This window comes from Gymnoscopelus braueri, assembly GCF_963280865.1.
Source record: "Gymnoscopelus braueri genome assembly, chromosome: 18".
Taxonomy (NCBI): Eukaryota; Metazoa; Chordata; class Actinopteri; order Myctophiformes; family Myctophidae; genus Gymnoscopelus; species Gymnoscopelus braueri.
In genome coordinates this window covers 17,587,187-17,612,591 of record NC_137618.1, presented here as the reverse complement: position 1 = coordinate 17,612,591, position 25,405 = coordinate 17,587,187, and the positions used below count along the sequence as shown (strand labels likewise).

At 41.5% G+C, this 25,405-nt stretch overlaps 1 protein-coding gene across 8 annotated transcripts in view; it reads right to left on the bottom strand.

Moving 5' to 3' along the window:
- The window catches only part of obsl1b (obscurin like cytoskeletal adaptor 1b), a 54,422-nt gene that overhangs the window by 26,826 nt on the left and 2,191 nt on the right, over positions 1–25,405 (bottom strand). For 2 of the 8 annotated variants that reach the window (XM_080413119.1, XM_080413120.1), the window contains exons 2-24: positions 23,800–24,924; positions 20,609–20,878; positions 15,857–16,117; positions 15,169–15,480; positions 13,671–13,937; positions 13,274–13,549; positions 12,819–13,094; positions 12,077–12,352; positions 11,520–11,795; positions 10,865–11,137; positions 10,410–10,673; positions 10,213–10,287; positions 8,291–9,472; positions 7,517–7,792; positions 6,660–6,935; positions 5,321–5,599; positions 4,727–5,002; positions 4,195–4,470; positions 3,222–3,500; positions 2,426–2,701; positions 2,052–2,324; positions 1,043–1,318; positions 452–727 (exon numbers count right to left, since the gene is read on the bottom strand). In XM_080413119.1, the coding sequence (XP_080269245.1) occupies positions 452–727; positions 1,043–1,318; positions 2,052–2,324; positions 2,426–2,701; positions 3,222–3,500; positions 4,195–4,470; positions 4,727–5,002; positions 5,321–5,599; positions 6,660–6,935; positions 7,517–7,792; positions 8,291–9,472; positions 10,213–10,287; positions 10,410–10,673; positions 10,865–11,137; positions 11,520–11,795; positions 12,077–12,352; positions 12,819–13,094; positions 13,274–13,549; positions 13,671–13,937; positions 15,169–15,480; positions 15,857–16,117; positions 20,609–20,878; positions 23,800–24,814 (7,786 nt within the window). In that variant the 5' untranslated portion in view covers positions 24,815–24,924. The remainder of the gene's footprint in view (positions 1–451; positions 728–1,042; positions 1,319–2,051; positions 2,325–2,425; positions 2,702–3,221; positions 3,501–4,194; positions 4,471–4,726; positions 5,003–5,320; positions 5,600–6,659; positions 6,936–7,516; positions 7,793–8,290; positions 9,473–10,212; positions 10,288–10,409; positions 10,674–10,864; positions 11,138–11,519; positions 11,796–12,076; positions 12,353–12,818; positions 13,095–13,273; positions 13,550–13,670; positions 13,938–15,168; positions 15,481–15,856; positions 16,118–20,608; positions 20,879–23,799; positions 24,925–25,405) is intronic. The other 6 variants (XM_080413122.1, XM_080413125.1, XM_080413121.1 and 3 more) reach the window with 6 other exon arrangements.

Sequence of the window (25,405 nt, the reverse complement as noted above, 5' to 3'; positions counted from 1 at the left end):
TTGCATAGCAACGCTGATGTCCTGTCATTGGTTGCGACTTGCGTGTTTGCATAGCAACATCCATCCCATCCAATGGCTAATCTATTCTTGCTCTCTACAGCCAATGTCTAATCTCTTTTCTCAGGCCCATTATATGTCTATGGGTGTGTGTGACTCAACCGTTCTATCACACACCACAAGCGCATGTAGGCACACAGGCTACGACTTCTGCAATAAAAACTTTATTGCAGCATTAAAAAGGGATATGAATCTTCCAATAGTTCAAAATGTGTAAAACATGTGAAAAGCCATTGATTATTCCAGCGGTTTATCGATCCATGGATGGATGGATGGTCCAGCAGGTTTGCGATTTTAGTTTCCGGGCATACAGACACACACAGACCCTCTCATAGATGGCTAGTCTCTTGCAGAGCCACGGCATTTAAAAACAAATTAACATATGATTACTTGCCTTTGACTTTGACCTGGAAATCCATCACGTCGTCCTTGGCATCACAGACATACTTCCCAGCATCTGCTAGTGTCAGAGAGTGAATGGTTAATTGGCGCATGACCCCGTCCTCAAGGATGGTGACCTTTCTGGAATTTTCGACTTCTTCGCCATTCTTCTTCCAGGTCACGTCAGCATTTGATCTGGACACCTCACAGTCAAGCACCAAAGTCTCCCCGACAAAGTGTTCCACTCCACTCGCCATCTTCCTTGTACGCACAAAGCGCACAGGAGGCTCTATGGAAATTGGCATCAAAGTGGAACATTATTAGATCTGGGGTTCATTTGATCGAATTAGTCACAAAAGGCGAACATTCTGTGAAAATTGGCAGAAATTGCTATTTTCAACAAAGAGATTTGGTGTAGAGAGAAAAAAGGAGGTGGCCAGTATAGACCCCTGGGGCATCCAAGTCAATCAACTGAAGTATATAGGGTTTAAAGGGTGGTTAAAACAGATTGGTGTTAAACCTCAAGTAAAACCTCACACAGACATCAACCTCAGAGAGGACCTACTATTTGATTGTTTTAAGTAGTGTCTATTAAAGTCTGTACCTGCTATGTTTACAAAGAATGTCATGGAGTCATCGGCGGTGTCACACACATATTCCGCGGAGTCTTTGACGGTGGTCTCGGGTATAATGAGCCTCCTGTAGACCCCATCAACCTCCAGGATAAGGTTGTCGTTCTCCTCTACCTCCAGCCCATCTCGATACCAGCGCACCACTGCGTTGGGCCTGGAGATCTCACAGCTCAGTACCATCCTCTCAGATGTCTGCTGGCACAGCTCCATCTGAGACTGGCTTGGAGATACAATCCGTACCGGAGGTTCTGGAAAAAAGGTCATACACGTTAGCCCTTGTTAATCACATGAATGAACCCTAGCGTCCCTATTCTGGGCATGTCATAATAGGCCAACCATTCTGGTAAAATAGGCGAACATTCTGCGAAAATAGCTTGTGGGTCAGCTATTTTCAGCAAATAGATTTGGTTTAGAGGGAAAAAAATATGGACCCCTGGGGGACCCCGGTCAACAATACGGGGATAAATGTATGCCACATATCACATCCCCTGCCAAAATCATTTTGTATGAGACATTGAAAATATTGGTTAGTTTTGCAAAAATATTTAAAAGATGGAAACATTGGAAACACTCACGCTGTTAATGTGCTTTTCAGGTCATAGTTGATGAAACAATGTCTATAGAAACAATAGTCATAATACAACACATACAGTATTAACAGAGACAAATATTCTATCACTGTTTCTACAATTCCCATAATAGATTTTGTAGGCAAGCACTGGCCTGGCAATCTATGGCCGCCAATACATAAACTGTATTCATATTTTCATGATGTCAATATCGCTATTTTGGTTTCTATTTTTTAGTTAATGATGAACATTGCAATGGTTTCCCTTGTCAAGTTTGGATTCTGATTCTCACAACAGTTGGGGGTGAACTCATGACCTTGTCAGGATTGATTGATATCGGGTTCAACCAATGACCTTCAAAGGACCACAATATGGACGTACTAAATATCCACAATAGATACAGGACATTTACCTGTAATACTAAGATGAAAGAATATGGAATCATCAGCTGTGTCACAGACATATTCCCCAGAATCCTCCACGCCACTGCAGAGAATCTTTAGCCTCCGATATGGGCCTTCAAGCTTGAGCTTAATGTTTTCGCTGTCCTGCAACTTTTGGCCGTCCTTGAACCAGTTGACAACACCATTCTGACGAGAGAGCTCACAGCTGAGAATGATTTCCTCTGGGACGTGACGGTCGAGATGGACATCTTCTTTGGGGTACACTATTGTCACCGGAGGTTCTTTAAGGGGGCACATTTAAAAGGAGGTCAGGTCACCTGACTGAATTCCAGCACAATTCTCAGGACATAATTGTTTACGAATAGCCATGAACGCTTCTCACCTCGTATGTTAACCTTGAACATTAACGCGCTGTCTCCGGCACGACATGTGTATGTCCCTGCGTCTGACAGTTGAGCTGAATGGATAGTCAGAATCCTTGGAGTGCCATCTGCTTGCATTGTAATGTTGTCACTTGGCTGTAGCTCAACTCCTTCTCTGTACCACTGGACAATGGCATCAGTCCTTGACATTTTGCATGACAAAACAAGCTGCTCGTTTTCCACAACACTTTTGAAAAGCTCCTCCTCTGGGATATCAATGAACGTTACCGGTGGTGCTGTGAAGAACAGTACATCAAACAAATCAGTGATTTTGATTTATTACGCTCACACGCTCATAATTACTCCTATGGACTCGTTTCCACAGGTTAGCCATGCTGAGCTCAAGGCCTTTTGATTGTCTTAAGTAGCTTTAGACAGGACTGCAACATTAACTGTTGAAGCAAAGTGAAACGGTTAATGAAAGCTCTGTGTAAGGATGTAGTGTAATTAGATTTGCGAGGGGAAAAATAAAGCATCATCACATGCCTTTTTTTCCGCTGATGGCCTAACATTTTTAGAATATAAATGAACAGCATTAAAATGTTACATGAAAAACATTCAAGAGGGAAAAGATGACTTATGAGCGAACTTCATGGACAACAATGCCTCCTGATAGATTAGAGGAATGGTTTTGTGGCTCCTAGTGAAATGAGTGAAATGAACATGTCAATGGCTTGTGGATCACATCGATGAAATCTGGAAATGGCATTAGTGGCATCTCAAAGTTTGCATCTATGGAGAAGCTTTGCGTGTCACCTTTCACCTCCACATAGAAATCCTTGAAATCTGACCCATCATCTGATTTACAACTGTACAGTCCAGAGCATGACGATGTGGTCGATTGGATAACCAGTGTCCTCTTACTGCCATCTGATTGGGTGCTTATTCCAAATTGTGGCAGAAGCTTTATTCCATCCTTATACCAGCAGATGTGGCTTGTAGGGTCTGAGATGTCACACTGGAGTGTAACAGGGTTGCCAGCTTCAATGGACTTGGGCCGCCCAGTCTCTGAAACAGCCGATAGCCTAATTGGAGCTGTAGGTGCTTGGATTAATTTCATGTTAATAAAAAGGTATTCAAATCTAGTATGTAACCTTCAACATGCTGGAATTCATACAAAACTGAAAGATGAATTGCTATACATCTACAGTTAAAGACATATTGTAGGAGTAGGACCCTCTTGTAAAAAGCACTGCTATTGTTTTTAACAATTTAAACCTTACACTTCATTGAACGTCAAATAGTGCAAACTGGCCCATCTACAAGCTCACAACGCGTCACATTACGATGAGTTGTGAGCTTGTAGATTGGCTATTTTCACCCGATGTTCACCTATTTACTCTGAATGGTCGCCTATTATGACATGCCCAGAATGGGGACGCTAGAGCTCATGTGTGAATCTGTGGTTAACTACCTCAAATTCAATATGTATATGTACATTACAGTATGTCACAATTATTTTAAGTACAAATAACCACAGCAATTTGTTCATGCAACATTGTATCCACATTACACAGTACAAATAACCACAGCATTTTGTTCATGCAACATTGTATCCACATTACACAGTAACCACCACAGTAAGCCAGATCAGTAAAAGGCAGCAAGTTGGATTAGCTCGCACGAGGCTTGACCAACAGACATTTACATCTCAAAGTTTGCACAAAGAGCCAACACGTAAATTACACGAGTTAGTGATTTTTGACAAAACTCAAAATACTCAGATCACCTGCAACATCCACCTTGAATTTTATACGGTCATCTGTAGCTTCACAGCTGTAAACGCCAGAGTGTCTCACTTCTGCTGACTGGATGACAATTGCCCTCAAACTCCCTTTTGATTGGATGTCAATATCACTCTGCGGGAGAAGATCGACTCCGTCCTTTGACCAATAGACGTGGGCAGTGGGCTCTGAAACTTCACATTGCAGCATAATCGGGCAGCCTGCTTCAACAAATTTGTTTCTGGCAACTTCTGGAAGTGCTGAAAACCTTGTGGGTGTGGCTGCGGAATTTTTCAAAACATTTTTTTTTATGTCAGATTCTTTTGTTCTTAATGTATTGAAACAAATCAAATAAGTGCGTTAAAAAACCCTTGCAGGTACATTTTTACACTCGTAAAATTAACGCTCCAGATTTTTCTGTCTAGTTAAAGAAAGGGTGCATGCAGAATAGGTTTATGGTCAACTGGTTAATTAAATGTCATGTTCATAAAACACTTTGAACATTGTTAATGGACGCACTCAAAGCAATTAAATCACCTTGGACATCCACCTGGAATGTCACAACATCATCAGCAAGTCTACAGCTGTAGAGGCCAGCGTCAGACAACTTGGCAGAATTAATCACTAGTCTCCTGGAGCATCCATCCCTTTTCATATCGAGGCCAGTTTTGGAAAAAAGCTCCACTTCATCTTTAAACCAGGAAACCTGGGCAATGGGATCTGAGAGCTCACACTGGAGGTTAATCGGAGAACCGATGATAATTGATTTACGACTTTCAGATGCTGGAACTGGCATGATCCTCGGCGATCGGCCTAAAAGGTGTTGGTGCAGGGGAAGATTTTGAAGAAAAAGACAATTGGTCAAAATTGCTGCTGAGCAAGGTTTACCAGCCATATTGTGTGTGAACATTCAAACTGAAGCAAATTGTTGTCACTCTCCATTCTCACCACAGAGCAAGATCGATCAAGCAATGCACAGCAAATTTAGGAACAAATTTGAAGGTTAGTATTATAGCCATATGTTTACATTCGCTACAGCGGTAGTGCTCAAGCTTATTTCATATGCAGAAATAAGATATGTTGCAGGACAGGAAGATAAGTAGCCTACAGGACAGGACACACATAAGTCACCTTCGATGTCCACTTTAAATGTGATGGTGTCATCTTCTGTTGAACATTCATAGGTTCCACCATGTGTAAGATCAGCGGAAGAGATGAATATCGCCCTTGTCAGACCTTCGGATTGCATCTCTATTACGCTTTGCGGTTGAAGACGGACCCCGTCCTTGTACCATTGGACGTGAGCAGAAGGATTGTGAGAGAGTTCACAGTGGAGGACAATAGGAGAGCCTTCCTGGATGGACTTGTATCGCTCTGTCTCTGGAAGCTCTGAGAACCTCACAGGGAGATCTACAGGTTTCATTGATTGCAAAAAGAATGTTTTATAGGATCATACACAGTAAAGTCCCAAGCATCAACAGTGTTTAACACTCAGGATTTAGCTGCGCATCAGTACTCTAACGTTAATTAATAATTTACCAACTAATCAAACTAAAGGATAATTACAAATAATCTCAAGTTAAAAGTAATCAGGAAGATGGACAAAGTCCCACAGAGCAAAGCAGAACTGAACATAAAACATATACACAAGAGACCAGACAACAAATATACAATTATTAACACAATTAAGAGCAGGAAGAACAAGAGTCAAGTGGTGTAGTTTTAAACACAATGGCCACACTGACATGAATAGCACTGCGGACAAGATACAAGCAGGGAGTTATGAAGAATGGTTTTCAGTGGGATAAAGAATGTGTTTAACACACAGGAAATGGTGCTCTTGAAAAAGATTAAGATGGATCAAGTGTTAATGTACTGAACACATTCTGGCATGCAAAAGTGCTTGTGTCCTTTATGTTTTACCATAAATCTGTACTTTGCATTTACTGAATCAAAATGCAGCATCAACAATGTGGGGTGCCTGGCCTGGTGGCTCAGCCAGTTAGTGCACAATTATGGTCCTGTGCGGACCTGGGTTCTAATCCGGCCTATGTCTTGTCTCTCATGACTCTCCTCTCTCTCTGCCCTTGGTTTCCTGTCTCTCTACAATGATCTGAAATAAAGCAAAACTGTTTGGGTTTTTTTCTTCCCAAAAACTAAATCTTAGGAAAAAATGGGAACAATATTTCTTTATTGGGGGCCAAACAATGGCAGCATGTTATTGATGATATGCATTTTAAACATGTATAGACCTACTTTTGTATCCCCATGTTTATGAGTTTAATAAGCCAAAGTATCAGTTAATTGGAAAATAAATTGTACAATACAAAAATATTTTATATTGTACAAATAAGGGAAGCAGAGATTAACTTCTGTTAGGTAATCAGCCAAACATGAATGAAACAACTGTGGTAGTTAGTTGCCAATGAATGCAAAACACACAATCTATTGTGTAGTTTCTGAGCATCACCTTTTACTTCCACAGTGAACTGGATGCCGTCATCCTGTGTCTCACAACGATATACTCCAGAGTGAGACTGGCCTGCTGATTGGACAACTACACGCCTCATAACTCCATCTGATTGGATGTCTACTCCACCTTGAGGTAGGAGATGTGATCCATCCTTGTACCAGTCGACGTGGCCAGTGGGGTCTGAGAGCTCACACTGTAGAGTGATAGGACAGCCGGCTGTGACCGTCTTTTTCTGCTCAGCTTCAGACACAGCTGAAAACTTCAGAGGTCGAGCTACAGGATTAAATAAAGAATATTGGTTACTTAAAATGGCTCCTGTTTGTTTCCAATTGAAGCAATTAATCCAACTTGGGTTGATATGCTTTAAGCAATTCCTGTAGAAGATGGTCTTATGATACATCACATTGCTGTTTACAGCACTAGTACCTTCTACTAGAGTACTCTTCTACTAAAGTACTCTTCTAGGCCAATATATAAGAGAGAACTGAAGGCAAAGACCTGAATTAATCTAGAAATAAACCTTGAAAATAAATGAATATACATTTTAGTTACAGTACTTCTTCTTGAGACCTAAGGTGTTATTTTAATTCACAATTCAATTAAAAAATATATATATTTTCCTTGGATATTATCCATTTACAACCTTAATCTTAACTTGCTTTAAGTCAAACAAATGTATTTTGAAATGTATGGAATCTGTTTTTTTTATATTTACATTTTCTGTTATCCCAAGTAATCTTTTTTTCCAGTTGCTGAGTTGAGAACCTACCTCTCTTTGTTTTCCTGAACCAAGGTATACAACACTGCACTGATCATTATCGACAACAAATAAACAGTACAATACAGCTTTTCACCTTTAACATCCACATGAAACTGCACTGCATCATCTGTGGTCTTGCAGCTGTAAACCCCTGCATGAGCCTCCATCGCTGAATGGAAAGCCAGTGTTCTTATGGAACCTTCTGAACATATGTCTTGGCCAACTGCTTCAAGCAGCTCAGCTCCGTCCTTGTACCAGGTGACTTGAGCTTTGGGATTCGATATCTCGCAACACAGCACTATGGGATCGCCGACTTCAACGGACTTGTTCCTCTCAGCCTCGCAAGGTGTTGTAATCCTCACAGGCAGAGCTGGGGGTGTTTGAGGTGACATCAAGAGAGAATTGTATGACTGTTATTAGCTACGGCAGAAATGACGATTCCAATAGGCAACAAGAGCAAAATCTCACTACGGAGATTAGTCATGCCAAAGCCCCTCAAGAGTTACATTAATTAGCACTAATAATGTCCATTAAACAAATGTATCTTGAATTCTTGATACACAAAATTGTAATATTAGTGTTTGAACAAGAGGATTCTTTGGTTAGGTTTGAGATAATTATGCATTCAAGTTAGGATTTGCTTCTAATATTAACTGTATTCATTACAATTCAAAATGTTGCAGACCACCCAAGCTCAAAGTCTAGCACATTGACTATCTTAAGTCATATTTAGTATAAAAATCTAAGTAAGTAAATGTAGAAATTGCCAAAATGTCAAAAATTGCGATAAGCAATCTCTTGATTTTACACAATGTCAACATTGTGCCCATCCATTTTCTTGTTTGATAATGCTAACCATTTAAATCACCTTCAACATCCACCTTAATTGCAATGACATCGTCATCCCAGTGACTGTTGCATGCCCTTGACAGATAGATATCTTCTGATTGGACAGTGGATGTCTGCTTGGTATAATAGACCTCTGCTGACTGGGTAGATGATCGCTGCATAGAGTTAATGCTGCTGTTTAATTTCTCTTCCGCTGTCTCCATGATTTGATACACCTCTTCAGGTGCAGCTGTTATTGCCTCCCTGGACTGATAAAGCTCGACTGATTGGACCGGTACCGTTTGCCTGCTGTAATATGTGTCCTCTGATTCCACAGTTGCGGTCTGCAGCAAGTTGTAGAGCTTGCCTGACTGACAAGCTGCAGTCTGCAGAGAACGACATAACTCCATTGACTGAAGTGACGTTTTCTGAAAGAGGTTACACAGCTCTCCTGATTTGACGGTTGCAGCCTTGAGAGAGTCGCAAAGCTCCTCTAATTGGCCAGATGCGGTCTGTAATGAGTTACAAAGCTCTTTCGTTTGGACAGTTGCAGTCTGTATGGATTTATTGAGCTCGTCTGACTGTGCAGTTACTATCTTCAGGGAGTTACAATGCTCTGCCGACTGGGAAGTTACCGGCTTGAGGGATTTGCATAGCTCCTGTGATTGGACAGTTGCTGTTTGTAGGGAGCTGCACAGCTCCTCTGATTGGACAGTTATTGACTTGAGGGAATTACAAAGCTCCTCTGATTGGACAGTCGTGGTCTGAAGGGAGTTGCATAGCGCCTCTGATTGGACAGTTGCAGTCCTTAGGGAATTATCAAGGACTTCACACCCATCTAATGCAGGCTGTATGTAATAAGCGCTTTGTTCAAGTTGTGCTGCTGTACGTTGTATAGAGTGATGGTGCTCATCAGACTGGGATATCACTGGTGGTGGAGAGTAACAGAGCTGATCAGAATGAGCACTTAGGCCTGATCCTTCCTTATCGTTGGAGAGATCTTCTGAATGGACAGTTGCTGTCCGGTCAGTCCCATGCTCATAAGTTGGCTGAAGAGTTGGCGTTTGCCCGGAATGATTGTCAAATATCCGATGAGGATCTCCACTCTTGCTGCGGAAGGTCTGGGAATTTGGCTTTGAGACATCATCTTCAACAAGGCAGACCTCTTCATTGGAGTTGTGCAGCTCGGTCTCTTGGTCAGGCGATAGCCATGGCGACGTAGCTATAGGCATTGTGATGTACACAGAAAAAGGGTTTTCAATTGTTGTTTGCCTCAATAGTTCTTCTCAAAATAGTACTGCACATCATTGCGGGTTAGCATGAAGGAGTTATGGGATAATCCATTGCAAAGACAAACACTTAAGAGGGGCGACCAGCGTTGGTCTGATATTGAGGACAATCATTCCTGTTTTACCACTAAATAGACCCCCAAAACTGTCTAGGACAAATCTGGTGCAGTAATTTCCATTCCATTTTGTGTTTTAATTAAATATCTAAATAATTTCTGAGAAGAGTTCATTGTCATTGCAACGGGTAGAGAATCGGGGGCAGCAAAGTGAATGAGAGGAGATCTGGTGATGAACAAGACATAAGATGGGCTTCCGGAGTTGAAAGCTGCTTGTTACAAGCATACAAAGATGACTGTTAAAAGATGAAGAATGACATGACAGACACAAGATGGATGTTAGTATGAAGAGCAGATGCTCACAAAGACACCTACAAGGTTGATTAAAAGCCAACACCAGCAGGAAATGAGATCAGGAGATCAGGAGTGAAAACATGACAAATCATACTGGACAATAACAATTATATATATATACACACACATATATATACAGGATATACAGTCTCTACAGTATATGCCTCAGGGGACTGGTCTAACATTGAAATCTACCACCATTGTTAGTGGTATGTATGTGCTGGGTTAAAATGATGACTCTGATGTTGAAATCATTGTATCACCTTTGACATCCAAAGTGCAGTGGGTAGTTGCATCTGCTATCTCACCAATCTCATCACCAGAGTGACACTGCTCTGCTGTTTGGACAAAGCCACAGAGAAAACAATGAGCTGGGCGATAGCTTCAGGCATGTACTGTAACTAAATGCTTTTGACTGATTCTTGAATTGAGCTGATATGGGCGTGTTGCGGAACACCACCTTTGACGTCGCCACTAAACTGTGCGTCGCCAGTTCTCTCGCAGCCAAACCTCCCACCACAGGATAAGCCATCTGACTGGAGGGGCAAAGTCGGCGCGCTGCTCTCTGATTCACTGTCAACCCGCCTTTGTGGGTAGATCTGCCTTCCGTCTTTGTACCAGCATGCTTTGGCAATGGGATCTGAGATCTCAAATTGCCGAACAATTGGACAGTGTGCTTCTACGGGCCTCTCGACTTCAGTACCAAGATATGATTCAGGTGGAGCTACAGGTGATCATGGGGGGGGGGGATATTTTTTAGTATCGATTATTCTGAACAGTTTCAAAGAAAATAAACGAGTATTAGCTCTGTACACTAAAAACAGGTAAGAGGCCAATCCAGAAAGCTACATAAAGAGAGTTAGTTGCAACTGACACGTATAAGAACCACAAGCATTTTGACATTAAAAAAGTCACCTTGGTTTTGTACAATTAACTGTGCAACATCGTCCGCTGTGGCACAATAGTACGCCCCAGAGTTGGACGGGTGAGTCGGTTCAATAACAAGGGTCCTCCTGATGGCTCCCATTTCAAAGTCAGGCTCACGTTTAGAATGGGGTTCTTCATGCCTCTGCCAGGACACCTGGACTGCAGGGTCTGAGATCTCACAGGGAAGCTCAACGGGGCTGGTTGCTTCAAGCGATTGGCTCTTCACAACCTCTGGTGAGGGTGCCAATGTCAACGGTGGAGCTAAAGATGAGCATCCATGTTATAATTGTGGTCTATAAAGTGGGTAACTGCATTTTGATTGGGGAAGGGGGGAGGGGTAAAAAGTACAATGTACCCAAATGGACTAATCTGTAATTTCTCAGACCATCCTTAAAGAGGTAATTTCACAAATAAAACATTACAAACATTAATTCAAGAAATGGCGTACTGAATAAGATTTCTTCCATGATTTAAGAAACATTTGCAACATCACACACAAATGTTATTATAGCACACAGACATATAAAGACAAATGTTAGTTGCATCTACTCTTCTGACATATAAATACAAATGTTAGTTGCATCTACTCTTCAAAGGGGATTACTGTTCAAGATTCAATTAAATAAAATAAAAAAACAATCACCTTTGATATCCACACTGAACTGGATAATGTCATCAGAGGTCTCACAGCTATACAGCCCAAAGTGAAAGACCTCCGCTGACACGACAATGAGTCTCCTTAACGTGCCTTCAGAATGAATATCCCACCCATTTTGCGGAATGAGCTTTACCCCGTCTTTGCACCAGCAGACCTGAGCAATGGGATCTGTAACCTCACATTCCAGTTCAAAAGGTCTGCCCGCTTCCACTGACTTGGTTCTCTCAACTTCAAAGATATCTGAGAACTTCACTGGTAGAGCTAGCAGTGGGGAATTTAGGACAGATTTAATACAACCAAAGCTGTGGACACTAGAGTCTTCCAATTACATAGGGTATAGCTACGAGCACAAATTAATTGATTATAAAATAGCAATAATTTTAAAGATTGCATAGTTCTGTGAGATAATGCTCATGTACTGTAGCACTATAAAGGCCATTTCCCAACCATCACACCACAGATAAAGCGGGGTTTATTAGTGGCATTTAGAAAGAGGAAGTGGGGTTACATCACTAGGGCACAAGTAAAAGGGGTAAAGTCACCTTTGATGGTCACTTTCCATTCCATGGTATCATCCTCTGTGGTGCAACTGTACACGCCAGAATGGGACATCTCTGCTGACTGAACCACCAAGGTCCTTGTGTTGCCCTCCGAGTCAATTTCTAATCCCAAGTCTGAAAAAAGCAGTATCCCACCCTTGTGCCAGCGAACTTGAGCCTCAGGCTCCGACACCACACACTGCAGTACAATGGGGCATCCCACTTCGATGGACTTGGCTCGCATATCTTCTGGGATTGCTGAGAACTTCACAGGTGGAGCTATAGATATGTTCAAATCTTAAATGATCAGCCATACATGCCAAACCTCAAGATTGATAGTCAAGCTAAATTCCTTGAATGCAGAACACAAATTGTTTTAGAAAATGTGCTAACATGACAATGTGACAAAATAGTTGTACTGTCAAGTTATGAGGACAAGCAATGGTCAACAACACTCAATATCATCATAGTTAGTGGCAATGCTGAGAGTGAATGTTTAACCACTTAAACCAAACACTGTCATGCACTGAAAATAACCAATCTACAAGCTCACAATGTGTCACTTCGCGACGCTTTGTGAGCTTGTACATCGGTTATTTTCACTGTGCAACACCAGTGTACGATGTGTATAAATTAACTATATAGGACTAGGCTATTTCTGAGAATTGTTGCCTATAACAACATGCCCAAAATAGGCATGCCAGGGTTAATGTGGTCAACTGCTCAAAACAAAACTTTAAATCACCTTTGACATCCACAGTGAACATGATGGTGTCCCCCTTTGTCTTGCAGCTGTATAACCCAGAGTGGAAGGATTCTGCAGACTGGACTACCAATGTCCTCCTCATGCCATCTGATTGAATTTCTACCCCGCTCTGAGGGATCAGCTTTGAGCCATCCTTGTACCAGTGCACTTGTGCAGAAGGGTCTGAGATCTCACAATGTAGAACCAAGGGGCAGCCTGCTTGGACTGACTTGTTCCTCTCAGCGTCCGGAATTGCTGAGAATCTTACAGGTGGGGCTATGGATATTTAGATATAACGACTGCTCATTATGCCTGTGCACGGACTGATTATACTTTTTCAGCTCATGTCTTACAGTACTGTTTGTTTTAATTCGATTTCAAATTGCAACATGACATAAGTTCAGAACTGTCAGTCAAACGTGTGATGGGAATAACAAGAAGCGCTTGCCACTTACCCTCAACTTCCACGTTGAATCTGATGACGTCATCAATGGCATCGCAGCAATACACTCCTGAATGCGAGAACTCTGCTGACTGGATGACAATTCTCCTCATGGTGCCTTCTGACTGGATATGAAGACCCTCCACTGTTTGTAGCTCCACCCCATTCTTGTACCAGTGGACTGGAGCAGCAGGGTCAGATATCTCACAATAGAGGACGATGGGGTTCCCAACTTCTACAAATTTATTACGATCCATTTCCGACATAGAGGAAAATTTCACGAGAGGAGCTGCAGAAAAAATAGAGGATTTTTGTTTTAGTTGTCTCATTGTTGTATATTGTGCATTTTATGCAACAGTGGTAACAACCACAAGTTGTTACAGAACACTTGAAAAAAGTGAAATATATACCTTGAATGTACAGTGCTGCAGAATCCCGGATACCATAGGCGATGAATGTAATCTCGGCTCCATTGTCTGTCTCTCGCACCCCTCGAATGCGAAGAGATTGGTGCGTTCGTGACCGCCGCATGGAGTAGCGATCGTCCTCCTGAAGCTGAGTGCCATTTAAGAACCATGTTCCAATCACAGATGCTGACAGCTCAATAGAAAAACTAGCGTCTTGTCCCTCTGGCACCAAGGCATCTTGTAGAGGGGCTTGGATTCTGGCAACTGGGACTGAAGAGATGTCAAAGCACTTTGATTCAGATGTGATGCTACATATTACTCTCGTTGAATATGATGATTTTGAATATATTTGTAAACAAAATCTCAGTGAAATAGCATTTGCAAATAATTGTTAGTGTGTGCTTTGACCATAGTCATTTGAAATTCAGCTAAGTAGACTTTGATACATTGTTCAACTACAGGGCCAGTAAAATGCACACATTTGATGCCTCCAACTAAGTTAAAGGCATAGTATGTAACTTTGCCCTGTGTTTTCAAAACAGAACAATAAATACATTTGTTTACTAATCATTTCCCTCTATACCAGTAGTTATCAGCCACTGGAGTAGTGCGATGGTGTTTACCTGCAGAAACCCACTGCCCTCTCGTTGTTTTCTGGTGTTTTCACTGTTTTATTTTGGTAGACGGGGGCGTTTTTGGCCTACAAAAACAAACAGTGAAAACACCGAAATACAGCGAGAGGGCAGTGTTTTTCTGCAGGTAAACACCACCACCACCACACTACTCCAGTGGCTGATGGTAAAGAGGGAAATGATGGGTAAAACATTAATTCATAGATTCTTAATGTAAACACAGGGCAAAGTTACATATGCCTTTAAAGGTTTTATATATATATATATATATATATATATATATATATATATATATATATATATATATATATATATATATATATATATATATATATATATAGTGCTCTGAGTTGATTGATTGGGCCATAAAGTGTCAAATTTGTTCTGTGCTCGTTAGTGCTCTCTCTAATCAATGGATGCATCAAAGACAGCAATCACAAAAAGGCATGAGCTCGGCCTTGGGCTCCCTAGGCTGTGGGGGGAGTGTAGCACCCAGGATCACTTAGAAAATTGGCACCGGGTGATAAAAGGGTTATAAAATCGTGGGATCAAAAAATGATAAGTAAAAAAAAAGAGAAGACCGCAATCACTTTGATACCTGTCAGAGAGGGGAGGGGGCAGTGTGTGTGTGTGTACATACACAGATCTGCGATCTTACCTAGTTACCCAGTATACCTTTAAAGAAAACACTAAGAAGTAATTGTAAATTCAGTTTGACCCAGGATTGAAAACTACCAGCCACACATCATTACAACTATCGGTTTGATTCAACTTGTGCAACATGTGGTTTGGAAGGCGATATTATGATTTATACAGAAATCGCTGCAGTTGGAATGAATACAATAAAGACTGGACCTTCGGTATCTTACCTAGGTGAACTGTTCTTGGGAACTCTACGTTGTTGCTTCTGCCATATTTGTTCACGCTGCAAATGCGAAAGCGATAATCAGCCTCGCATGGGACACTGTCGCCGAGGATCTCCACAGATGTGGCGGAGTCAGTTGTCAGGCACTGGAGCCACTCCTGTGAGCCAGTGCCGACTTCCTGCCTTTCAATCACATATCCAGATGGGGGGTTCTTCCGTGACTCCGGAGCAGGAACCCAGGAGAAAAGGACGGCATTGGCACGCTCTGTGTTGATCTGTACACCCACTGGGCAAGCGGGTGGACAATGCCTGGCCGCTGAAGCAAAAGGAAACAAATGCACATGGTCAGTTGTTGCACATGCAAAACAAAAACAAGAATTATGCATGGATCAGGGCAACACTTAATCACATTGGACCCTATCCTTTGGTGAAAATAATTTAGATGAACATTCTGCAAAAATGTGCGAACATTCAGCAAAAATAGCAGATCAACAAGCTCGCAATGCGATGCATTGTGAGCTTGTAGATCATCTATTCTTGGCAAAGAGATTTGGTGTAGAGAGGGCCAAGGATAGACCCTGGGAGACCCAGGTCAACAAGGTATATATGGTTTAAGTGGTTATAAAGCCATAATTTTCACATGGATAGAGACCAAAGCTGCCTTTGACCAAATACAGTACACCATACTGTACCTTTCACCCTAAGCTGAGATGAAGTCTTGGATCTGCCCACAAAGAACGTGACCAGGCCAGCGTCTGGAGGCATCGTGTTGACAAAAACCAGGATGTGAGTTCTGCCAAAAGACTTCAGGATAGTCTGGTGTGTTTCACGCAGCTCCACCCCATCTTTGTACCAGTGAATGTCCATCTCCTCCTCTTCCACCTCAACACAGAAAGCAGCGTTCTCCCCCTCCAACACGTCCACTTTCCGCGGAAGCTTCCGCATAATCGTGCCTGTTCAGCAGCCATGAGAAAAAGACATTTAAGAGGAGGCTTAAAGCAGCACTATGTAACTTTTTAACTATATAGCATATTATGTCCCACAAAATTATAAAGTTACATGTTTAAGCAATAACAATCATCCATCCATAAATGTATAGACTCAGGGGGGTCCCTGCTAGGGGCGTGACTGTATTATTATAGGGGCAATCTGGGAACCCATCGCCAAATGAAAAGGAAAAACAGCGCCCTCTGCTGTTTTTTACTATCTCAGTTGGCTCTGGGAGGAAGTTGACGTAGCACCCGTGCGCAAGGAAACCGGGGTTTTGGTCTGCCTTCAGCGCATCACTTCCGGTGGTGCGACTATGTTTTCATTCCCAGTAACAATATTTCTACACGGAACACTAACACCACTTCTCCCAGAGAACATGGATCGTTTTGGTTATAATATGGCATAATATGGCACCCACTTGTTTCTATGATGAAAGAGCAAGTTAAAATGTGAATATCTTTCCGTGGTTTTGTCTGCTCCGAGGACGCTATTGTTAAATGAGTTTCGGTTTGTTTCGAGTGGGGAAGGATCGGTGGACACGTAAATCCCGGCCACTACATCTGATTGGGTAAAGCGCTGCCTGCATCCTGATCTGAAGGCACGCTCACTTGTAGGCCAGTGCGTACGCGATATGACGAACCCCCCCGACAGATTCAAACGCAGAGCAGAATCTGTTCTTGAGAGATTACTATAGGGGAGACGATCAGTTTCATCCTGGCATTTGCCAAGGCACCAAGGCAGAACTGCCAGTCAAAGCGCCAATCACAGCACGTCCTCGCCAGACATGCTTGCAGAGACTCTTGGGTAATGAAGTCAAAGACATTGCCATGTTATTTGTGTCCAAAGTGGCCACTGATACCCCAAACTACATAGTGCTGCTTTAAAGGAATACTTCACCCTATCAATTACTCACCCCATGAAGCCTTGAATTCATGGAAATGTTTTAGTTTTTGTCAAATTCATGAGCCAATAATTCAATGTACTCGGCGTCCGTCGCTGTAGGAGACCAATGCAAAACTATTTAAAAGAATATATATATGACATGATGACCCTGTCTTTACTGTCTGAAAAAATAATAAAGAGATTTGTAAAAAAAAAAAAGAATATATATAAACTCTCAAATAACAACTCTCACAGTGTAATCACTGATGAGCCTACTGATGATCCAGGTTTAAATAAAATGTTTTGAATATAGTTTTGTTAAGATTAGTCTTCTATTAACTTCAATTAGTAAAATATTGGATTATTGGCTCAGGAATGCAAAAAAAATAAAAGTATTTCAAGTTCGAGGAATTCAAGTAATTTTTTCCACGCATTACCATGAATCCACGCATTTGCATTGACAAAGCATTGGCAGATTCCGCCCCAGAGGTAAAATAAAAGTGCGGTGGGAGCGTGCCCTTAAGGTCTTTTCACACGGGCAGCAACTGACACGTCTAGAAATTCATTTTAAGTGTGAGGCAAACGTTCAGGTAGGTAGGCGCGGGCAATCCGACTGGCAGAGCAATAAGCGGTCACACCCTTTAAACGCGTTCATGCTCGTTTCATGCACACGCCTGCCAGTGACAAGAGCTGAGCTGAAGACGAAATACCTCGACATCGATTATTGTGACGATAATGTCGTATTGTGACAATAATATAAATGATCTTTTAAATGTTTCAAAATCTTGCAAAAATAGCCAAAATAAGGCATCGCAACTCCCTCATTGGAATCTCCCAAATACTTGTTAACAAACTTTAACAAGTATGTGTGGACTAATTCATATTAAACTGTGGGTCCTTCACCTTGAAATTTTAATTTAAATTATAGAAATTAAACTCCAAAGCAAGAAATGTGCCAGAGTTCTACCTGAGACAAAAACTTTTTCTGTTCTACGATCTATAAGATGTTTTGGTATGAAAAGCCACATTTTTTATAAAACAAAATATCCCATCTCATAATAACATAACTACATGACCGACATTTGTAACAAACCAAATCCTGTGAACATCGGTTGAGAATTTAGCAAGTTATGATGATTTAAATTGTGGAGAGACCTCCTGCTTCAATAGACAGACATGCATACATGGCGCATACACGCATTAGGAGGCCAGCCGCATTGACGCATCGCTCCAATGAACAGCAACGGCCAATGTAGGGTTCTATGTGTATACTGTATAGAGGAGAGAGGGTCCTATCTGCAGTGGAAAACCAAGTAAAGTGAGTTGAGTGGAGTCAAATTGAGCTGGGACCAGTGGTGGAAAAAGTACTCAAATGTTTTACTTAAGTAAAAGTACCAATACTGCAATGTAGAAGTACTCTGTTACAAGTGAAAGTCCGGAATTTACTTGAGTAAAAGTACAAAAGTATTGGTATCAAAATGTACTTAAAGTACAAAAGTAAAAGTACTAAAATGTTTGAAAATAGCCGATCTACAAGCTCACAACGCGTCGCAAAGCGACGCGTTGTGAGCTTGTAGATCTGCTATTTTCAAATAGCCCTAGGTATAAAATAGGGCTAAAGTGGTTAATGTGTGTTTTATGAAATAATCATGTATATCTGCAAAGTAACTAGTAACTAAAGCTTTCAAATAATTGTAGTGGAGTAAAAGTACAATATTTGCCTCTGAGATGTAGTGGAGTAGAAGTACAGAGAATTGGAAATACTCAAGTAAAGTACAAATACCTCAACATTGTACTTAAGTACAGTACTTAAGTACGTGTACTTAGTTACTTTACACCTCTGGCTGGGACCATGCAGTGGAAAAACCCCATAGCAACTCTGTGTTGCTTGTGTACCTGTGATACTATCGTCTGCATATTGCTGTCATTTAAATGTTGATGACCTTCAGGCCGTGGGTTATGGTGCAATGCTGTCACCTGTTGCTGCTGGCCCTCCTCCACGCCATGTCAGTCACAACAAACACCTGTGGCCATGTTGCATAACCCTCTGCCACTCAGTCATTATACATTCTGTACAGATGATGTCACAGTTTTGAGACCCTCCCACCACCAAGACCACCTTCACCACCACTCCCGACCCATCTGGTTCAACAAGACCGGTAGTCGGAGTGTACTAGCTGTGCTACTATATAATTTGACAATTAAGTTAATAACGTAAGTGATCAATTGATCTGTTCATCTATTCTTTTAGCTAGGGATGCACCGATATATTGGCCACATATCGCTATCGGACGATATTTGCCGTTATCGGTCAATATCGGTATCGGCCCAAAAAGAAGGGAAAAAAAGAAGGTTGTATTTTTTTAACTAACTCCAGTCACCTTCTAGCCTGGTTCCAGACCATAGACCCCCCGCTCCTCTTGGTCTGGTGTCATAATGTGAGCCTATGGCTTTTCACGGTAGAAGAAATACCTGTCAAATCAGAGTCGGAGGTGGGGGTGGGTCTAACGACAAGCCAATCAGTGCCACGGGGCGTTCTCAAGCTGTGCGACACTAGCCTGCGATTACGTCACATGTAGGCGGATCCTTGGATCTCTTGTGATTGGTTTAGGGAAATGCTAATCCCCTCCCCCAAGTAATCGACTACAGTGCAGCCAATTTCAGACTGAAGCTCCACGCAGCTTTAGTCTGATAATCAGGCTAGTCACTTTCAGTTCAGCACAGCTGTAATAAACAAATATCGGTATCAGTATTGGCTATCGGCTAAATTGTTATTTTAAACATCGGTATCGGCCAAGAATTTCCATATCGCTGCATCCCTACTTTTAGCTACAGTGACATCATGCCCTAGTATGTGCGAATGGGAAGGGTATCAACGTCACGTGAGTGTGTTGGCGTTTCAGACAATAGCCTTTCATTGGCTCGAGATCTTAAAACAAATATTTTTTATAAGATGGTGGTTGTTGCAGGTCCATGCACTACAATATGTAACGACAGTTTTACGATAGAAAAAAAAAGATATTTCTGTAGGCTATATGATTCATCTCACAAATGCAATGCTGACACCTGTGTCAAAATTGTCTTGCAGATCCAAGACCACAGTGGATTTTCCCACTTCCCCAAATACCTAACAGTATGTGCGTCTTAAATAGAGCCTGACTGAAGCCAGAAATGGTGAGTCCCAACACTTTGACCGATATTTTGTCAAAAAACGAATCAATTTGAGATTTGATTAAAGTTTACATTTTAGACAATTTTAGAAGAGAAAAATTTATCAAAAAAAATTCAAACAATTTCAAAAATAGCCAATCTACGCGCTTGTAGATCAGGTATTTTTTGACATTTCTTAAAAACTTTTTAGATTTCTTTGCCTATAATGACATGGCCAAAATATGGACAACAGGTTGAAAGTGGTTAAAATCGGGAAAATTGCCAATACCAATGTCATAAAAAAAGTCAAATGATGACCGATATATCGGTTGGGCTCTAGTCTCAAAGAATACCGCCAAGATGAAATCCATTTCTTTGATGCATAGCCAAGAAAGCAATACGGATTCTAAATTGTGAGTTACCTTTCACAGCCACCTCTGCAATGCTTCTACCCCCATCGGGCATCTCACAGAGGTAAATCCCATCATCATCCACGCCAATGTCGCGAATAGTCAGCCGTCGCTTTGTTCCCCACTCTTCCATTCCATATTTGGCCCCGGGCTGGAGACGTCTGTCCTCCAGATACCATGTGATGGGGACTGAGTCCTCTGGAACCTCACACTCCAGAACAGCCAAGTCCCGCTCCCAAACCTCCAGATCAATGAGCGGCTGCTTGAACCGCACCGGTGGCTCTGGCAAGGATGGTACATAATAGTATGGTCAAGGTTCGATTTGTATTTTCTTAACCATATGAACCCTAGCATTCTGGGGCAAACATTCAGCGAAAATAGCAAAACTACAAGCTCACAACATGTCATGAGCTTGTGGATCTGTAGAGAGGGAAAAAAGAAGGGGACCAAGTATAGACCCCTGGAGGACCCCAGTCAGCTAAGTATATTATATATTTAATTGATTAAACCCTTAAGCCCTATGTAGGATACCTAGTCACAAACAACAAAAAGCAAAGAATATCATATCTACAAGCTCACAATGTATTGTGATTGTTAATGCTTGTTTTTGAAAATTCCTTATTTCCATTGTTAAATTGTGATCACATCAAATAAAAATATGACAGTCTACAGTGCATTTCCCAAAAGCTGTTGAATGTATTTAATTCAGTCTGACCAGAAACGGGGATAATACAAACCGGTACCTATTTTTGCCAGTGCCTTACGCATTATCCCTAAACTTCTTTGCCATTTCTTTTTACTATTTTTAAAAACATTTTCAAATAGTTCAACTAGCCGATCTACATCGACACGTTGTAAGCTTGTAGATTGGCTATTTGAACAATTTGAAAATGTTTTTAAAAATAGTAAAAAATTGCAAAGAAGTTTAGGGATAATGGGTAAGGCACCGGCGAAAATAGGGCCCCAAGTATCCCCAACGGCCATAAAGATTTATGACCAGAAAGGTGGATATCAAAATCAGCGTCTCTCTGCGTTACAATGACTAAATTAACAGTGAGGATTTCACTGTGTGAACATACTGTAGTATACATTGGAATCATTTAGCATGACATTTTACCATTATTGTTTTGCATTTTCAATAACTTTTCCTTGTCAGAATTCATTCGCTGTCGATTGATTGGTAATTGCAAATAGCTGGTATATTTTGGGCCGACCGTAGCTGAGTGGGTAGGAAGGCTGTCTGGTAATCAGAAGGTCACCGGTTCAACTCCCAGGCCGCCCATCTCTACATGTTGAAGTGTCACTGAGCAAGACACTTAACCCCAAACTTAACCCCAAACTGTCCTGATGCATGAGGGGACTGTCATTTTTTATTTTCACTTTTTTTCATCCTAATGTTGAAAGAAAATGAAATAACTAAATAAACAAAAATGAAAACATTGAAAAATGACAGTCTGAGTAGACATGAAATTGACCAAGAAGTGTTTTATAGTTAAGTGAAATACCCCTTTAATCTACTGCATTTGGTAATAATACCAATAAAGCAACACGATTTTCAATTTGCAGCTTATGAGACAAGTTCTTTTAGCTAGGCTATGGAAAGATCATTATAGCCTCATTCACACAGCGGTGTGTTAGCTATAGGAAATAAACTATTTGTAAGTGATACCTCCAGACAGCAGCAGACAGTTGTAAACAAATGAACCCTTACTGCATTTAGTAACTTGTGTGAGCAGTGTTTGACAGAAACTACGTTCATTTACTTGAGTAATGTACTTAAGTCCTACGTTATTTGAGTATTTGTACTTTACTTGAGAATGTATTTATTTTTGGAAGTGTATCACTTTTTTCACTCCACTACATTTTGACTCTACTTCATTTCTAGGATTGGACCCCTGAGACCCAAACTTACAAAATACTTACAAATTAATTAACCAATTAAGCCCTAGCAGATCTAAAAGCTCACAACGTAAAATGTCTGAAGTTTTTGAATTTCTTTGGAAAATGTCTAAATTTCAATACAGCTATGCATTGATATTTATTTATTTTTGAATAATTTGTACTTTTGAATAGTGATCCAGTACTTTATACTGCACAAATATGACTGAGCAACTTTCACTATATTTTGACTCAAGTACTGGGGTTGAGTACTTTGTCCACTACTTGGCTATGTCCTTATGTTAGCAAAAAAAAATGAGATGAACCAACAGATAGTTTTTTTTAATGTGGTCCATGTCCTCCATATATCTACTGTACTGTGTTGATTTCCTGTATGTCTGACTGATACAATACTTGCTATCAGGGAAATGGATTTGGACTTTTCCCTGGGCCATGTTAGAAATCTGATCCCATCCCCAGAGACTTCGATCACATGGATGCCCCTAGACCTTTCACAAGTTAAGTGACTTCACAGACATTGGTACGGCCACAGCAATGCACCTCAAGCTGAACAACTTGGCATAGCCAGATAGTTGGATATATCTGAGGTCAAATTTCAGATAATTAAGATGTTAATCATCCTGTGGACTGGGGATTGGATTGCTTTTGACTTAGCAGATGGTTGCTGATTACACTTGCATCTAATTGGCTTGTTAGCATGCCCTTTTTTAACTAATGCTATTGACTGATGGTGTAAAACGATTTTTGTCTTTACAAATTATTTGATTTGGCATTTGTATGCAATGACATCCAATATTGTATGACTATGGTTGACTTGGCGGATACGTTGCTGAAACAAGAATAGGTCCAAACCTAGTATTATGGCTGGATCACAGTGGAAAAAAAGGATGTTATGTTTATTTTATTGCCTTAAGTTATCTTAAACATTTTCAATTAATATGTGTTGCAGTGTATGAAGCTAAGCTCGTAAAACAGTGTTTTCACTTTGCATTGCAACCATGAGAAACCATGTGATAACAAATCTGAATCTCAACTGAATTTCCTGTCATGAGATAGACTAAGCCTCACTGAAAGATCCATTGAAATTGGTGCTCTCCCGTACGTGTGCCTCCACTGTTTAACCATAATCACACTACAGCCATTTTGCTCTAAAAATGGCCACTGTGTGAATAAGGTCAGTTTCAATTGTCTTGTATAGCTCCTCTGGAGTGTACTGCAACCTTAGTATTGTATATCTTTTTACGTTCAAGCATTTTTTTTTAATCCACTAGGTCCTAATGCCAGAGAAGACTGTGTGCACTTACCCTTCACAGAGAGGTGTACAGCACTGAGGGTTTGTCCCGCAGTATTGGATGCAGCACACACATACACTCCATTGTCTTTCTGTTTACAGTACAGTACTTTTAGTGTGAAGTAGCCTTCCCTGTCCTCGTATAACAAATAACGCCTCCCAGACAAAATCAGCCTGCCATCTTTCCTCCAAATGATTTCGGGTTTGGGTTTCCCAGTCACAAAGCAGCGGAATTTAGCGTGCTTGCCCTCTGTTACCGCGAACATCTTCACTTTTGTTGATTTGGTCACGGTGTCTTCTTTGAGGCGATTTAACATCTGCCTGCCACTCCTCTGTTTGGCCTGGTGGGCCTTCCATTGGCCGTTTGTGTAACCATTACGGTTCCCTTCATCCTCGTGTCCCGGGCCTGCGTCTACAAGCAACACGGCCCCTGCTAGCCCTTCCCCAAATTCATTCCTGGCTTTGCACGTGTACACCCCACCGTCGGGTGCGCGGGTCTTGAAGATCTTGAGCTGGAACCATCCGCCGTCCTGGTAGCTTACACTGAAATGTGTGCTCTCGAAAATGTCATTAAGTTTCCTACCATCCTTTTCCCAGACAACCTCGGGCCGAGGGTTTCCCCACAGCTTACACGAGAAGACGGCGTCTTCCCCACGGCCAACACGAGTAGAGAGGGGCTTGATGAGGAACCGGGGCTTATTCTCCTCTCGTAGTTCCAACTCCTGCGCCTCACCTTCCACCTTCAACGTGGCTGCTGCGTAGGTTTCCCCAATACTGTTCTTGGCTTTGCATATGTACTGGCCACTGTCCTCCGTTGTCACAGATGAAATTATGAGATTGTAAACATTTCCGTCCTCAAAGACTCTATACCGTCCCTGGGGATCAATCTTTTCATTGTTCCGCTCCCATATAACGGTAGGCCTCGGATCTCCACCGATTTGACACTTGAGGACCGCGTCGGTGCTGCTCTGCACCACCACGGTCCGTGGATAGGCCAGGAAACGTGGCGCCCCGCCGAACACATCCATCTCTGCTTCTTTGCCAGCCTCACCTCACCCTTAGGCAGGCCAGGAGGAGCAGAGTCAGTCACTCTCACACACTGGGACAAGACCGTCAAACTTCTGTTCTGTGCAACGTCCTAAACAAAGGAAATAATAGATAAATGGTTATGTATTAAAAGTGGACATAATTTAGTCAAAGCTTTGTATTGCATGTGAAATAACTGAAATAACTGTTTATTACACGGCTCATATCATTTGCGTTGCTTGATTTTGTGCCCTATCCAACATGGCAGCCATGTAAACAAACACACAATGTCATTTACAGCTAAGCATTGCCCTCAAAAATGTTTTTGAAAACATTTGAGGTGAGAAATAGACAATGCAGTAACTGTATGAAATGTATTTAATTTTATCAACACTTCCCGTTGTTTTCTGAGGCAACGCGTTGCACTGGACGCACCTGGCATAAATTAATGGAATACTTTCATTACTGTAAGCAATGAAATCCTTCGTTTTGTTGGTACTTTTGGGTGAGTTTATTTATTTATTAAGTAATAAGCGGGATAATCAATGGGGAGCGGGTCATTATTCGCTATCGCGTCTGGGTCTAAGAGTCAC